Genomic DNA, 17586 nt, shown 5'->3' on the forward strand with positions numbered 1-17586 from the left:
ATATTTTAATTTGCCCATTCCGAAATTGGGGACGCTTTCACGTTCATGTCTTTTAGCTAAGACATTCTCGAAAAACAAAAACATTGCAACACCACTTTTTGTTATTCCTTAGGTTTTACATCAATGATGTATAAGTTTTACACCCTAGTCACACCCTGTCAGAACACCAGATTTGTGCACAGGGCGTCCCAGATGCCTTGCAATATCCATTTCTCAAGATTTACGTCTCTAATGCTGATATAAACTTTGTAAGGGCGATCTTCTTGCTGCCCTACGCAAAACGTTGTAAGGGCGATCTTCTTGCTGTCATACGCAGACACATGGAAACTTTGCGGATGCTGCCTCGATACATGACTGAACTCAGTTTTGGTGACCACTGGCTCATGGCTGACCCTGGGTCAGCCACAGACAAGAAGGTCACCGGATGGGTCACGCTGCCAGGAGATGTGCACTCATGATCCTTTGCTTTGCATTATTGGACACTAGTGGGTGTGGCTCAACAAGATGTCGCAGAGTTTGTAGTCAACCGTGCCACTATCTCTTGACGGTAATGGCGCTTTTTTAAAATAAAATCATTGACCAATAATGATTGCTTCGGCTGGTCATGCACCCTGCCCTAAGACCCCAGAATCGCTCACACCAATGCTGGTGACAACAGGGGGCACAGTGGGAAGAGATTTCAGCGATAAAACTGACAAGAGGGGGCTCTTCGATGTCAACATAAAATGCACACCGGCTCATGACACGGACAAAACACTTGCGGCCATACAACATAGAGAAACGGTCTAATTTGCTGCAGTAGTTACTAAGCTGTGAGAATAAGCTTGGGGCACGGTGATGGAGTCCCAGCATGATCGATTAGCAGACGTTCTTCCACAATTCGAACCAAGCAACGTGCTGTTGCCTTTTTTGACGGCAGGTACTATCAAATCAGTCAATATTTAGGTCAAATAAAACGGTGGCTGTTCATCATATTGGGACTATCGATATCAACACTGTTCGTTCAAGTACAGCTTGACAACCAGAAATTCTTCAATCTTCAGCATGGTACAGACCCAATGCATGCCGATGCAAGCACACGTGAGATGGCCAGGAAGCTAAAATGAGAGGCCGTGGGCCCTCCCCTACAGTGTTGATAATGATCCAAGTGGCTTTCTATGTTTCCGAAACTCAAACAGCACCTCCGAGTACGTCACTTTCCGCCGGACGAAGAACGAAAGAGCTACGCATGGCACTGGCATCAGCTGATGTTAACGGATTTATTTCGTGACCGTTTCACAATGGCTCAACGTTGGCAGGTTTCTCTGGTTCACGATTTTGACCACGGGAGATAAAATTATTAAGATGAATATGAATGACAAATGACCCGGAAAGCTTGCTGTTATTGTTTTATCTCGATACCGTTAGCGATTTTTGATTATACGAAAACAAGGGTGCTGCTTTTCAGCGCAGCTGTTTGTGTAGATGTTCACCAGGGGTGGAGTATAAGGGGTTTTGGGGGTGCTCGAGCACCCCCTGAAATTCAAAAGTCACTATATAATAGTGCTCCAGGGGTGCTTAAATTACGTCTGCGACACAAACTGTTTTGCGTAAGTCGCGAGTAGAGTGATGCTGCTGGGAAAACGTACCAACCAATATGTGCTTTTCTACGCAAGAATTTGACGCTTCCATTCGCCAGGTGCTAGAAAAGCACCCCCTGGGATTATGACAATTCTCCGCCCCTGATGTTCACACAAGTCAGCAGCGGTTGACTGTGCGAGCAGAACGAAGGCCGTCACTAAAATAAAGATCGTCGATCCAGCGTCAGGGACAATTTTCATGATGCAACGGACGAACTGAAACAAAGGATTCATGGCAAAGCAAAGCCTAGTATCGTGCGTGAAAGTTTCCAGAACTTGGGGATAAAGGCGAAATGTCCGGCAACTCGCCCGACCTAAGCTCAATCGAAAATAATCTCTGAGTGGTTGCGAACGATGGCCTCAACCGATAGGACCTGGCTATCAGACTGGACCCGTTTGAAGGACATCTGAAAAGGCTTGGAGAGAAATATCAGCGTGCAAGCTGTGTAGTTCGGTGATCAGCATGATGCGTCGCATCCAGAAATGAGTCCGTTTTCGCAGTGCTTGTGTCGGTTGTTGAATACAAATTGTTCAGCAAAAATGAAGCGATGAAAACCCAGGGATCGTTAGGCTGCAACTCTTTGGGACACCCTGTACTTAGATGTATTTGCTTCATCTTAACACAGGTTCAGTGACCGTTCTGTTGTTATGCCTGTAAGTTATTTGCGCATGAGAGCTTTATAAGGGTGTGCACTTTTGACTCGGACCGTGTATTGCTAAAACCGTTGCGGATTCCCTCATTTCAAGAGGGATTGAAGCCTCATTTAGGTATAAACAAAAACAAAATTTGGCTTTGGAGTGATAAATTAGCATTTTAAAGTAAGATGAAATGTTTTAAATGTTTTGATTTCGCTGGAAGAATTCCTTTTGAAAACTATACTTCTGATGTTTCTGATGCGCGGGACCGCACCCACCCGCCCTCCGGCGCCCTCGGCATCCGACTGAGCCTCCACGAGGTCTCTCCTCCGGTCCGGCCCCCGGGCTCTGACGTCACTGCACGCTGATTGGCCGGCTCGGCGGGCGTCCGGCTGCCATTGGCCAGCGGTAGTCGGTGGGCGGGCCCAGCGGCGGACCGCAGCCCTCAAGTGGCCTTATCCGTCTCCGGGGGCGGTCCCCCAGGGCGCCGCGCCGCCCGCCAATATCGGCCCGCATCAAAAGTCTATACCCAGGAGTTCGGAAACCAAATAGAGGTGGCGCGTCCGGGGCACCGCGCGTGGCGAAATTGATCCGTCCGCAGCGCGCTCAGTCCGCCCCAGGGACGCGGCGCAGAGCACCGTGGTGAGCCGCGCGAGACGGAGCCCTCTGAGACCGGCTCCTCCTGAGCCGCCGCCGCCGCCGCCGCCGCCGCCCCGCCGCTGGGCTCCTGCGCTAATTAGTCGGACTCCCTGGACAGCCTCAAGCACAGAGTGGCCCACGCGCTAAAAACTCGCGAGCGGTCCCCTGTGACGCGCGGCCGGCGGGACAGGCCGAGGCCACCGAGCCACCACTATGATGTTTGGCCTGCAAGAGAGCAGTCTGCACCAGACGCGCGCGCCTGTCTCTGGCCTCAAGGAGGAGCCGCTCACATCGCGCTCCTGGATCCAGCCCGCCATCGGAGTGGACCAGACACACAGGTGGGTCACGTGTGGGCCGGGTCATGTCAGGTCAGGTCGGTGTCGGCTGGGTTTGATTAGGATGGGTGTGTGGCGGCGCGCCGGGCGTCAGCGGTGGAGTCGGAACTCCCGGCCCCGCCGCCCGGCCGTTACGGAACAGCGATACACGCCACTGACACTGTAGATTGTGGACGGTGGACTGTGGACTTTAGACGGTGGACGGTAAGCAGTGGACTGTGGATGGTGGATGCTTAGCTATGGACGGTGGACTGTAGATTGTGGACGGTAAACTGTGGACTGTGGACGGTGAACGATGGACTGTTAACTGTGGACGATGGATGGCGTATTGTGGACGGTGGACAGTGGACGGTGGACAGTGGACAGTGGATTGTGAACTGTGAACGGTGGACGGTGGACTGTAGACAGTGGACGATGGATGACGTATTGTGGACGGTGGACGGTAAACAGTGGATGGTGGACGGATAATTGTGGATGCTAGGTATACAGAAATGCATGGGCAAATAGTATATAATGGCACAACCAAAATAAAACAAGCATCGCGCATGTAGTTATGTACTCAAATACAGGATGTTATCTCAATAATGACAAATATCCAATATCAAATGCCACTTATCCAACCGGCAAACTTTGCTGGCTTATTTGAGCGTAGACTATTGTATTACTGACATGGAATAGGTAGTCTCGGATTTGGATTATAGTTTTTAAATTGTAGATAAAAACACTTTCATTCGTGTGTATCAAAAGTGTAACATCCATTGGCATATTAAGATCAAGTGAAGCAGCTCCGACGTAATGCGATGAAAACAAAAATAGGTATATCATATATAATAACATCGGCAGGCTGTACATCTCTGCTTTTCCATTTCTGATAAATTCAGCACGTCATTTTAAATAGATTATGCAGCCTCCAATGTTTTTATATAAAGCACGTCAGACAAAGCATAAGACAGAAATGACAGGAATTTAGTGAAAGGTCAATGGTATGAATATTGAATGTGGAAACCATATAGCAATATTTAGGTTTCTTACATGTCAAATGGTATAAGATATTATTCAGAGCTTCCAATTCTTCAGCAAATCAAGATGACTTCAACTTAGCTCAGACCACGGCCGATAGATTTAGCGTAGTATTCGAAGTTCTACGTACGTTTTGAAAATGGGTTTGTTCCCGTCGCTCCTCTAACCTCCTCCAAGCTCCTCTAACCTCCTCTCGTTTCAAAAAATCGTTCCCGTCGCTCCTCCAAGCTCCTCCAAGCTCATCTTGATTTCACATCTCACCACCACTATTTGCCTCCTCCCTCATCCCAAACGAAAGTTGTTTTTTTTGGAGGAGGCTCTTGCGTAGACATATTTGGCGCACGTAATACAAATGTGAGTTGTTTATAAATGAGATTTGAGGGAAGTGGAAATGATTTTAGTGATTGATGACGATTGGATATCTTTAAATAGTAATGTTTGATATTAATCCAAGGCTATTTTATTAGAAAGCGATTATTATCTCTTGATTTATGTTTGCGCGCCATAAATCGCCGACCGTTACAGCCCGCAAACAGCTGATTTCCTCGCGAAAATGTTCCCGTGGCTCCTCTGAAACGGCTCTCCTCCAAGCTCATCCAACCTCATCCGAGATTTTTTGGGAGGAGCGACGGGAACAGACCCAATGAGAGATGAGCCTCAATGATAAAAATGAATAAACTGAAATTCGCGTCTTACGAAAGGCAAGATGGTCAGTATACACGATAAACATGACAAACGCTAAAAGGTGAAAGTTTTCTACACATTACCAATAGGCAGTGAACTGTGAGAAACGCATACATACACTATTCAGATGAATGTTTCAAGTTTATGATTTTTGACGACTTCTGAACAGGCGCAAATGTTCAAGTGGCAAAGCGGGAATTTCTAGATAGCTGACATGCTTCAGACCGCCATGCTATTTGATCAGTACGAGCAATTCTCCGTAAACCTTATGTGCAATAGTCACGAGTTTTCAATATGGATAGTCAGTTAGTACCTACAAAGTTCGCCTTTGAGCCTCTTGATTGGAGTGCTTAGTTGAAAGGATATGGCCAGTCATTTCAACCCATGCATGGGTCCAAAGGCTTCAATTAACCTGCGTCGTCGTCGTTCAGAAGCTGAATATGATCGGCTGCCGAATGTTACACATGTGTGGCATTACTGAACATCTGATATGGTGGATATGATAGCTTAGATAACATGTAAACGTTATTTTGAGTCTTGCTGGTGAAAAGAAAGGAATCCAACAATAATGCTCATGATACCTACCCATTGGCGCTGCACTGTTTCTTAACATGGGGTATGTGAAAAATTGGAGCTCAAGACATTGATTTACATTTACCTAGATAAACCATATTTGCCGTTGCTGTATGAGCATCCTACGACGAACATTGAAGCGTGTTATATCGACATTATCAATATAATTGTATGCCATTATGCACCCAAAATTCTGATGCCCTCTAAATTAGTCAAGGGCACGAGTTTTAAAATTTAGCTAGACGATTCAATTGAATGAACATCATGCTCACTTGCAGACGCTACGTTAACATTTCACTGGCTTTTACTCAGGCAACAATCACAAGCCCGAGCGTGTATCATTTCAAAATTGTGTACAATCTTGAAACCTACAAATGCTGTCAGTATCTCGACAGTGAGTATATTTCCTTGAAACACGACGTATTTTATAATTAGTGACAGCTTTGTCTCCCCAGTCCGTGCCTCTAGTTGTTTGTTTCTCTGTCGTTTTGCGCAGCGCAATGTTCGGCCCGCAACGCGCCTGGCGGCCGGTGCCCAGCCTTGCGGCACAGCATACTATCAGGCGTACACTACTAGCGACATCTATGGGCGAAATACTAAGCCTCGCGCGTTATCTTTCTCTTGATGGGACACTGGGGCTTGGCGGTGAATAAATAGCATATTTAAGAGACAGCTCGTATCATATAGTTATGAGCAAGCTTTAGCATCCCTATATTACGGTGTTGAAGATTACACAGCTTAGAAGCTGCGTACAATTTCACATTTGTCATTCCTGTGCTCCGTTTTTATTACTTTCCTTCATGTCTTGCAATCGTTTTTTTTTATTAGCATCATAATTACATCAAAGCACATCACCTATATAATATTGAAGCGTCGGAATGGAGAGAGTGTATGGTGTATCAGACACGAATAACATTAATAAATGACTACTTTGAGTACGAATTGTTACACATATAACTGTCAAGTGGTGACTCAGCGCCGACCCGTTCCCTGGTCATGGCACCGGTATCTCCGTACTGGGTGTATCGGCATCGCTCTGCCACCGCGCGTGGCCATCCGCCACTCTCCGTCCCTCAGCTGGGTAGCCGGTTATCTAAAACAGGTGACGATGGGTCCCCGGTGCCATGGTTATCGGTCCTTCAGAGAGCCCACCGGTCTTTCAAAGAGGCCGCGCAACTGCTGTGGTGTGCGCGCTGCACAGTGCAGAGCAGATGATCAAAGCCGATCATTGGTAGTCTACGTAAACTCCGTCTCCAACCAGTAGGTCTGATGTGGTCTGATGTAGCCACAGACTAGTCCACAGACCAGTCCTTGTGGTCTGATTCAGACACAGCTGTACGTCCCAAGTCCACAGACTAGTGTGATACGGTCGCTGATGACCAAAGTCGTACGAGGAATCTTGAACATGACGCATCAAGCATCAAGGATCGAGTGTGTATGTAGCATTAGATTATGCCACCTAAAATATGCGCGTTTACGGTCTAGTATCAGCCGCTTTGAACCAGCGATGAGCTGTGAATTGTGAGTCACATGGACGGCCATAGGCGGTTGTTTTGACCGAAGTAGGATGGTTTATCTTATATCGCGAAGCCGGCGAAGACGAGGATCTGTCTTACCGTCAGGCTGGCTGGAAAAAGTGAGAGCTTTTTATAGCTTTACTTACTCTAGCCTTTACTAACAACTAGTCATGACTGAGAAGAAAAACAGCGGACCACGACTGTATGTAAGTACACATAGCGTCTGTTCATGTCCCGCATCACATATCCAGACGCGCTGCGCGGAGCTCTGGATCGCTCCGATCGCCGCCGGCAAATCCAGTCATGCGCCCACACCGGAAATCGATGGTACTGTTTAATTAATTAGCGTGGTCCGCACGTAATAAGCACGGCACCTATTTTCCGGCGGCGTTTGACTCTTGCCGCGCACGTGCCACGATCGTGCGCCGTGGCGCGCCACGTGCCGGCCGCATTGTTTGTCGGAGGGGTCGGCGCGAGCGGCGTGTGCCACCACTCCTGATTTGATGCACGGCCATTACAGGCGGACAGCGTGAAAACGGCGGCCCTACCGCGTGCGGCCAAAACACGGCAAGGGGCACAGTGTGTTACTGTATGCGGAACCGGGCACGGTATGATGAAACAAAGGACAACGTGCTATTACGTTGTCCGTGCACTAAATTACGTATCTGGACCCACTGGACGCGTCTCGACTGTGATGTCAGAATACGATTATAGGATGGTAACTCCTGGTAACTCGATTGTAGTGTATCGAGTACCTAGTGCATCGGGTGTCCGAGGCTCGGCATCGGGCCCCCGGTAATACGAGTGTGAGGCGGCCGCACCCTGCTCGGCTCGAGTCAGAGCCAGCAGTCGAGAGGCTCCGCCCGGCCGCACAGCACGACAGTGCCTTAGTGTTTTGCACCGCGAGGTTGTGAGAATACATCGGAATCCGGAGACGGCGGTGGACACTACATCTGGCGACGAGGATGAGATCCTGAATACTACCGACGATGAACGTCGAGGGGGTGTCGCCGCCAACTCCGTTCCTGGCGAGACCAGGAAAACCAGCACTGCCCTGGAGTGACTGGATTTTCAGTTTCCACAACTACCTGACTGCCCTGGGAGGTGAGGCCTACAGCACGGAGAGGAAGACGGCTCTCCTTCTGCACTGTGTCGGCGCCGAGGCGCAACGGGTGTACCGTACCCTACCGGTCCAGCCGAGGAGAGAAGACGAAGACGAGTTCCATGCGGCTGAGCGGCAGCTCGCCGAGTTTTATGAACCTCAGGTCAACGTGATCGCGGAGCGGTTCTTCTTCCGGCAGCGACGGCAAGAGTCGCACGAGCCGACGGCCGACTACGTGGCGGCGCTGCGCCGCCTGGCAGTAAACTGCTCGTTTGGACAAATGACAGACGCAATGATACGTGACCAAGTCGTGGAAGCAACAGTGCATCCGATTCTCCGCGAGCGTTTTCTGCAGGATAAGGGCCTGACCCTGGACCGCGTTCTGGAGATCGCCGAGGCATTCGAGCGATCCCGACGCGAGGCGACCGCCATGGCCGGGCCGGCGAGGCCCGCCGCCGACGGAGCGCAGTCACTGCATCAGATATCTGACGCTCGTCAGCGCCGCGGGCGCCGGCCCTGGCGACCCGCCCGGCGGCAAGACGGCCGCCGCCCCGCCCCTGCCCAGTTGCAAGCCGACCGTCGCCCCGGACCTGCCCAGCTGCAACCGGACACGTGCCCCAGCTGCGGTCGGCGCCAGCACAATGAGCGCGGTCGGTGTCCCGCTACCGGGGCCACGTGCAGGCAGTGTGGGCGGACGGGTCACTTTGCCGTGGTCTGCTGGTCTGGTGAACGGAACGACGACAGAAGGTGTCACGAGCTGACTGTTCTCTGCTGCGCCGTACCAAATACCGATAAGATGATGTGCGAAGTACAGATGGAGGTACCAGGTATCACGCAGACCGTGAATCTGCAAGTTGACACGGGTGCCACGGTGTCCGCTTTAGGACTCGGCATCGCCAGACGTCTCTTCAAAGGCAGTCATCTCAATAGAACGTCTGCTCGTCTGTTCGGTTTTGGTCGACACCAGCTTCAAGTGCTTGGCACGCTGCCAGCGCTGGTGACCTACCGTGGACGGCGAGCCAACACAGAGTTCTTCATCATAGATTCCGACGGTGAAGAAGCCGTCATGGGACTGGACCTGCTGAAGCAGTTGGACGTAAACCTGCACCCCGCGAGTGGGGCAATCGATCAGCTGGCGGTCACTGGGAGCGCAGAAGTCCCGGAACCGCCACCGTCTCAGCCCGACCCTGGCGAGATATGCTCACTGACGACAGTCCGTGGCTACCAGCACAGGATTGTTCTCCGTCCTGATGCTGTACCGGTGCGTCACAAGCTCCGCCGACTCCCGTATGCTGTTCGTGAAGAGGTCAGCCGCGAGCTGGACCGACTCCAGGAGGAAGGAGTCATCGAACCGGTCGAAGTCAGCGACTGGGTTCACCCGATGGTCGTCAGCAGGAAAAGGAACGGGAAGCTGCGCATCTGCGTGGATCTCAGGGACCTGAATCGACAGGTCATCGCCGAAGTTCATCCCCTGCCGACGGCAGAGGAGCTCCAAGACCAGCTGAAGGGCAACATCTTCACAGTTATCGACCTGCAGAGCGCATACCATCAGCTGGAGCTGGAGCCTGCTTCCCGTCAGCTCACCACGTTCCTGACTCACCGAGGCCTACGACAATTCACGAGGGTACCGTTTGGTCTGGTCTCGGCAGGATCTGCGTTCCAGAGATTGCTGGACAACCTGCTGGACGGCATCCCGGGATGCGTTCACTACATGGACGACGTCGCGGTCGTGGGAGTGTCACAGGAAGAACACGACGACCGTCTTCGGCGCGTCATGGCCCGACTGAAGGAGGCCAACTTGACAGTCAACAGAGAGAAGTCTGTGTTCAGCAAAGCAGCTGTCGACTTCTGTGGCTTCACGCTGTCTGCGTCGGGAGTCACACCACTGCAGTCACAGATCAAGGCCGTGACTGACGCACCACCGCCGGAGAACGCCAAGGAGCTGAAGTCGTTCCTGGGGATGTGTGGATGGTTTCTCAGGTTCGTCCCTGGGTACGCCGAGACCGTCCATCCACTGTACCGGCTGCTGAAGAAGGGCACCAAGTTCGTCTGGGACGACACAGCGAACCGAGCTTTCAACGAGGTCAAGCTGAAGATAGCTGCAAGCCCGACACTGAAGCCGTTCGACCAGAGCCTGCCTACATTCGTCACGTCCGACGGCAGCGGCAAGGGCGCTGGAGCTGTACTCACGCAGCTGAGCTCCGATGGAGAAGAAAACGCCGTAGCGTTCTGGTCTCGGGCGTTCACCCCTACCGAGCAGCGCTACTCAGTGTCTGAGCTGGAAGCACTGAGCGCTGTTCTCGCCGTGGAACACTGGAAACTGTATCTGTGGGGACGTCCGTTCACTCTCCGCACAGATCATTCGGCGCTGCAGACACTGCTCTCGCCCAGCTTCTCGGGGAGAGCGGGCGCGAGGATCGCGCGCTGGCAGGCACGCCTGCTGCCGTATGCGTACACAGTCCAGTACGTGCCTGGCCGGAACCTAACTCCTGCAGCAGACGCCCTCTCCAGGATGCCAGTCCCTGCCGAAGAAGCGGACCTGCATGAAGACAGCTCCGCTGAAGAAGAGGTGATCGCTCTTCTGACAGATGAAGAGAGCGTGCTGACCGAGCAAGACGTCCGCACCGCGTCAGCTGCTGATCCTGAGCTGCAGCAGCTGCGTCATCAGATCAAGCGCGGCTGGCCGAGCAGCGCCAAGGCCTGCCCGGTTGAAGTCCAGCCGTACTTCAAGATGAGACACGAGTTGTGGGTGCGCAACGACGACGTCATCCTGAGAGGAGCCCAACAAGTTGTTGTGCCCGTTCAGCTCCGCCGCAGATACCTGGAGCTGGCGCACAGCGCGCACGACGGAATCGTCCGCATGAAACAGGCGCTGCGGAATCTGGCGTGGTGGCCCGGCATCAACCGTGAGGTGGAGGAGCTGTGCCGAAGTTGCGAGCGCTGCCAGCACAGCGACGCAGTCCTCTCCCAGCGCGCACGCCCTGCGCCCATGCAGCCAGTCGACCTGCCGGACCGTGCCTGGTCGAAACTGGGAATGGATATCGTTGGTCCAATCAACGGAGCACCAGCGACTGCCCGTTACGCCATCACTCTGATTGACTACAGAAGCAAATGGGCGGAAGTCTGCCTGACGTCATCGACTGAGACTGAAGACGTCATCAAGTTCTTGTCAACTGTGTGGGCCAAAGAGGGCTATCCCGACGAGATCGTGACGGACAATGGGCCTCAGTTCACGAGCAGGGAGTTCACTACGTATCTGGCCGCCCGAGGGGTGAAGCACACCAAATCGTCCGTCTACTGGCCTAGAGGCAACTCCGCCGTAGAGCGCTTCAACAAAACGTTCAAGTCGTGGATCACAGACTGTCCACCAGCAGCGTTCATTGACGAGGTACGCAAGAGCCTGGCGGTGTATCGAGCCACCCCACACACGACAACTGGGAAGTCACCGTCAGAGCTCCTGCATGGACGACAGATGAGGCTGAACCTGCCTGTCATTCAGCCGTCAACACCAGGAGCCGACAGTGTGGCGTCTCGAGTTCGACGCCGACAGCAGTCCAACAAGAGGTCCTACGACCGCCGCCGTGGCGTGACGACGCCGCGCATCACTGAGGGCGACTACGTCTGCGTGAGACGGCAGGGACACCGCTCGAAGACGTCCTGTCGGTTCACGTCTCCGGTGCGAGTCACTGGGCGCGTCGGTCCCGCAACGTACCGTCTGGCTGACGGCCGGACCTGGAACGCCGCCCATCTGGCCCGTCTCCCATACGCGCCGGCGTCTCCCTCAGCATCTCCCCCCGCTGGGCCCGGCGAGACCACGTCGACCGCCACGACTTCCGAGGCCGACGCCGCTGGCCCGCTGACCTCGCTCGCCGCTGCTTCTCGCCCGTCGACCGAGACAGCTTGCGAGCCGTCGCCGGACGCCGCCGATGTGAGCGTGCAGCGTCCCAGGCGAAGCGACCGTGCCTGTAGACGACCGGACTACTACGTGTCGCAGTGATGCTGTTCCTTTTTTTGCGAGAGGGGGGGATGTGTAGTGTATCGAGTACCTAGTGCATCGGGTGTCCGAGGCTCGGCATCGGGCCCCCGGTAATACGAGTGTGAGGCGGCCGCACCCTGCTCGGCTCGAGTCAGAGCCAGCAGTCGAGAGGCTCCGCCCGGCCGCACAGCACGACAGTGCCTTAGTGTTTTGCACCGCGAGGTTGTGAGAATACATCGGAATCCGGAGACGGCGGTGGACACTACATCGATATATGTAGTTCAATTTGTTTTATTCTTACTTTTCTTTTAGAACAAACATGCGATGCATCACATGCATTACTCTGCACATTGTCGATAAGTTATCTTTATCATTTTAAAATGTGTGCGCTGTGCGTCTACTTACAATAGACATGGTAACGTCTCCGGATTACGTTGTATTGGAACATGTGTCTACGACATTCACCTCACTTACTAACAACAATTAAACACCATGCAACGAAAAACGTAGGTATCTGATATATCCAATCTGTTTTCTCTATCACCAAAATCAAACACACAAATAATTTCTTTGCATACCTATACGTTTGCTGAACACCAAGTTTGTTTGACTACCAAGTACCATGTATAATATATATATATATATATATATATATATATATATATATATATATATATATATATATATATATATATATATATATATTTATGCAAAAAATGAAAATGATATCCTCAGTTGAAAAGAGATCGATATTCCTCAGTAGCATTTATTCGTATTTGAGGACAGGTAGCGCGGTGCGACGGCTGAGCGCCTTTTCGGGGTCATGTGTGCGCTCTCTCGGCATTGCCCATGTGTGCACTCGTCAGTGCCCTGCCCCGCTGTCTGGTGTAGAGCCCGCGCACCGTCCGGCCGGGGGCCCTCGTCAAGGGCTCTCAGGGGGCACCCGGGCGGCCCAACAACAATAATCGACTCCACTCGACGGCGGTAATCCATGGGAATATAGCGCTGGATAATGTTGTCGGTGTTCCCGAGGCGCGCGCTGCAAGCGGTGGTGATGGCCGGTAAAGCGGCACCTCGGCCCAGGGTCTGGGGATCGGGACACCCCCGCGCTGGAGGTGACAAAGGGAGTGTGTACCGAACCGCTTCAACACGAGCTCAATGATGTGACGATTGCACGGCGAATGTTGACATGAGTTATTGGAGTAGCTGTTTATCGTGTATGGATAGACGGCAACGGTCTGAATGTGCTACTTAGATTCTATTGTCACATCGTACTTCAAGCTGGAATTTATCGAACGGATGTGGAGCGTGCTACGGTTGGAGGTTATGCTGCATACACAGACACACCCACAAAATGCGATAGCATTCAATTTAATCTATATTATCAGAGATTAATATTTGAAACTAACAGAATATCAAATAGAAATGATTTTAGCCACAGGTGTTCGTTTTAACATCAAGTTTCCTAGTTGCCTTGATAATTAGATCCAAGGAATGAAAGCTTGCTTTGCAAACAAATTGCAGTATGTTTCCTCTTGCTGCTTTATATATCAACACAACCCAGGCGCGGATACAAGGGGGGGGGGCATGGGGGCCATGGCCCCCCCTTGGCCGATTTTTTTTTTTTAAATAAAATAAAAAGTTAAAAAGTTAAAAAGCTGAAAAGGGGGCCTCCTGAAAATAAAGTGGCCGAAATCCGATGAGTTTTTTTTTAACCTACCCACTTAGTTATTTCTTAGAAGACTAGCTGAGAAGACTTCTTTGTTAGAAGATTGGTAAAGCTTTTCATAACTTGGAGGTCTCTTATACTCACAGAGATGACCACTTTTACAGGGCCTCCTAACCTGCACAGAGGGCCTCCAAGCCTGCACAGATGTTGAGATGTTGCCTGAACAGCTAGATAAGCTCAATAGACGCAGTTTTTTTGGGGGGGGGCCCAACAAGTGGGAAGATGGGGCCTCCAACAGGTGGGATTATGGGGGGGGGCCTCCTGGTTTCTAATGGCCCCTCCCTTGGAGATTTTCTGGATCCGCCCCTGACACAACCCAAACATGAGCTGTGATTTTGACATTGTGCCAGTAACACTGTCATCGGTCTTTGGCGGACATTGTGATGCTCGGATCTGCTTTTTAACTAGACAAACTGCTCCGTTACGCGACATCCAGGGTTTGCGGACGAGACAGCGTGAATGAATGCCGTTTAAAATGCTGGCGCCACCCAGCACACTGATTGCCCTAACTCAAATATGCGTTCTTGCAGTGGCGTGGGGCTCGGCCGAGTGCACTTCGAGAAGCAGCCGCCCTCCAACCTGCGCAAGAGCAACTTCTTCCACTTTGTGATCGCCCTGTACGACCGCATCGGCCAGCCCGTCGAGGTCGAACGAACCGCCTTCGCCGGCTTCGTCGAGAAGGACGAGGTAGGAGTAAGGTTCATATTCATCACGATGTGCTAGGTAGAGCTAAGTTCATCTGTCAGCCAGGTCTCCATTTGTCAGCTGTCCGGACATCTGGTTTTCAACGACCACATTTCTATCGGCTCGTCTCCCGAAATGGCCCCCATCCCAGTGGACCGCTGAGTAGTCGGTCAGGACACGCGGTGCGTGTGAGTGCGGTCCGTGCCCGTGTCACCGCTCCTTGCCCCGATCGATGGCACCCGACCGGCTACCGCGCGCCGTTTCTCCTCACCCTCATCCGGCCGTAAGAGAAATGATAAATACTTAATCTCCTTCATCCGGGGTATTTTTTCTGAGTCCCGATATTATTTTGACTTCCCCTCGCGGCTCTCCCGCGGGAGTCGTCTGTGTGCTCAACTGGGGATCGATCTGCCACTGCGCGCCGCGCCGTCTCGCCCCCGGCCGCTCCCGTCACCCGGTCTCTCTCTCTCTCTCTCTCTCTCTCTCTCTCTCTCTCTCTCTCTCTCTCTCTCTCTCTCTCTCTTTCTCTCCCTCACTGCAGCGCTGAAGGAGCCCGTCATCCGCTCTCTATAGTCGATGGACGGCGCGAACCGGGACCGCACCAACACAGGGAAAAGTCTATCCAGTCTATGATAAGTTGAGACAGATAGGATTTGACTAGCAACGCGCACACGCTGGGTTTTTCTCTTTTTTTGTCTATCTTTCCGTGGTTTTGATGGATAAAAATTCGAAGCACACAGTATCCCCAAAATAAACAGTGAATCGTCTTAGCAATTACACGAAGAATAAACAATGATATTGATCTCTTCCTTTACAGGAACCCGAAGGTCAAAAAACGAATAATGGTATTCATTACCGATTGCAGCTGTTATTTGCCAATGGTAAGTACCTACTTGTCTTCTTCAGTACACAGTTATTGTGATTTTTTTATATAAAAAATATTACATAAATTTAATGAAATAATCTCTTTCGCGATAATCGCATCGTTAAATAACTAAAACCAGTTTCATATTCAGAGACAGCAATATTTCAACATGATGAAGCTTCTTTATGTAGCTGTGTCTTTCAGAAACATTTGTCCTGAAGCTCTCACACTTCAATTAATAATTCATCCAAGAGTTCAATGTCGAAACACACATGCCAAAACCGCGCTCCTTGTTAAACTCGCATTCATGTCATTTTTTCTTTTTTATTACAGGTGCCCGGCAAGAGCAGGACATTTTTGTACGTCTCATCGATTCAGTCACAAAACAGGTAAGTCCCGCTGGATTTCCTGCTGATTTTCATGTTGTGGCTCATATATGAAATGTTCTCCTTAGTCGAATATTTTCACAAACTCCATTCAGATTTGTGCATTATCACTTAATTCAGCAGTTCATGCTGTGCTTTTGTGTAAGCGATCTTTTGGTCTGGCCTTATTTATGCCCAGGAAGAAAATTAAAGAGTTTTGTGGGCGCCGTGCAACGTATAAAAATGAAGTGGTCTGACGTAGCCCCTAATGGGAGGCGCAATGCTAAAAGATGATAAGAAGTAGCACAATCTCAATAAAAACGAACATTGCGAGACTTGCCCACAGTCCACTTTGGCCCCTTCCTCCCCGCGGGGTGAGGTTTAGCGCTTTTGTGGATACCGGGGTGTGCGAGTGCTGTGAGGCTCTGTGCAGACGCGGCTTCCGTGAGTGCCCGTGAGTGCCCGTGCTCCGTGAGTGAGTTCCTCTGTGCCCCTCGACCGCCCCTCCCCGCCGTCGGTGCCGCTGCCGATGGGGGTAGGGGGGGGGGGGGACTCGCCGATGGAGCCGTCGGCTGACCGTCCGGTCCGGATTACCCGCGCTTTTGTCATCGGCCGGCGCCGCGCCGCCTTTGTTTCCGGGCGATAAGCGGCGGAACCGCCTATTACCGCGCCAACAGGCCCACGAATATCCGGTAAGCCCCCGGCCGGGTCACGTGCCGGTCACGTGTCACTGGGGGCGGAGTCAGAGGGGCGCCGGGACGCCGGAGGGCGCCGGTGGGGTGCCACCAAACCAATCGGCCAAACCAAACAGGCGCCGCCGGCCGGCCCGAGGTGGAGCAGTCGGACTCGGCTCCGGCCGCCGGCGGCACGTGACCCACGGAGCGATACTCGGCCCAGTGCAAACACATCGTCCGTGTACCGCTTTGTGCCGCTCCGACTCTGTTTAAAGACCCGGCGACGGCGCCCGCCAGAGAGCAGTCAGAGAAAATCGGATTACCCGTGAATTTAGACGACTACCCGCCCGCACCGACCCGACTCGACCCGCCAATCCTCCCGCACCCACGCCACTGGAGACGAGCGACAGTCGAGGCACCGCCGACGCAAAATGTGCAGAATTTAGCATCTTAATTGGGCCAATAAAGTTAATTATCACGCCTGGTTTCCTCATATTCAGCGATCTCAAATTAAAATTAGCTGGTGACTGGCCTGATTAAGTGACAGAGAAAAAGATAATGCGTTAGCTCCCCCACATTGTTTGACGGAAATCTAGAAAATACTACCCACAGAAACAAAAAGCTCGACTTTACAAGAAACGTACCTATTAATTCACTTTGGTTTTATCCTGTTGTCTGATATTAACAAGGTCGTTATTGTAGTACTGTTCTCTGAACTGTTACTGGCAAAAATATTTGCGTATGCGTAAGAGGTCACAAGAGGTCATCACTAAACCAAATCCGTCCAAGACTATATAATTCAGCGTGTAAAGTAAAACCATGCGCAACAATTTGGTGCTTCATGACAACTTGCAACGGTATCCTTCGAAGTCTGTTTTTGTAGCGTAAGGCTATTCGTTATTGAAACATACCGCGCCATTTGAGTGGACTTAGTTCCACCATGGAATGGATAATCCATGGTCCATGGAGTGTGCTTGTAATATGTTTCACTGGGTTCTGTTTCTGGCGACTTCTATTCCTTACGTTCGTTATCCTCTGATAAGCGCGGCACTGGAAAGGCCGACATGGCCATTGGTCAGCTGCTCACCTCTGAGTGCCATGGGGTCCGGTCGGCTGTCGGGGCGCCGCGCCGTGGGACCCGGTCGGTCACCGACCGAGTACCGCTGGT

General features: G+C 51.7%; 1 protein-coding gene across 4 annotated transcripts in view; it reads left to right on the forward strand.

The window, feature by feature from the left end:
- Positions 1-2780: 2780 nt before the first annotated feature.
- Positions 2781-17586, forward strand: part of LOC122389228 (transcription factor collier-like) — a 58541-nt gene continuing 43735 nt past the window's right edge. The window contains exons 1-4 of one of the 4 annotated variants that reach the window (XM_043381057.1): positions 2781-3232; positions 14361-14517; positions 15332-15395; positions 15713-15768. In XM_043381057.1, coding sequence (XP_043236992.1) covers positions 3108-3232; positions 14361-14517; positions 15332-15395; positions 15713-15768 — 402 coding nt within the window. In that variant the 5' untranslated portion in view covers positions 2781-3107. Of the gene's footprint in view, positions 3233-14360; positions 14521-15331; positions 15396-15712; positions 15769-17586 lie in introns of all 4 variants that reach the window. The other 3 variants (XM_043381059.1, XM_043381055.1, XM_043381058.1) reach the window with 3 other exon arrangements.

This window comes from Amphibalanus amphitrite, unplaced genomic scaffold (assembly GCF_019059575.1).
Source record: "Amphibalanus amphitrite isolate SeventyFive unplaced genomic scaffold, NRLGWU_Aamphi_draft 000349F_arrow, whole genome shotgun sequence".
NCBI lineage: Eukaryota > Metazoa > Arthropoda > Thecostraca > Balanomorpha > Balanidae > Amphibalanus > Amphibalanus amphitrite.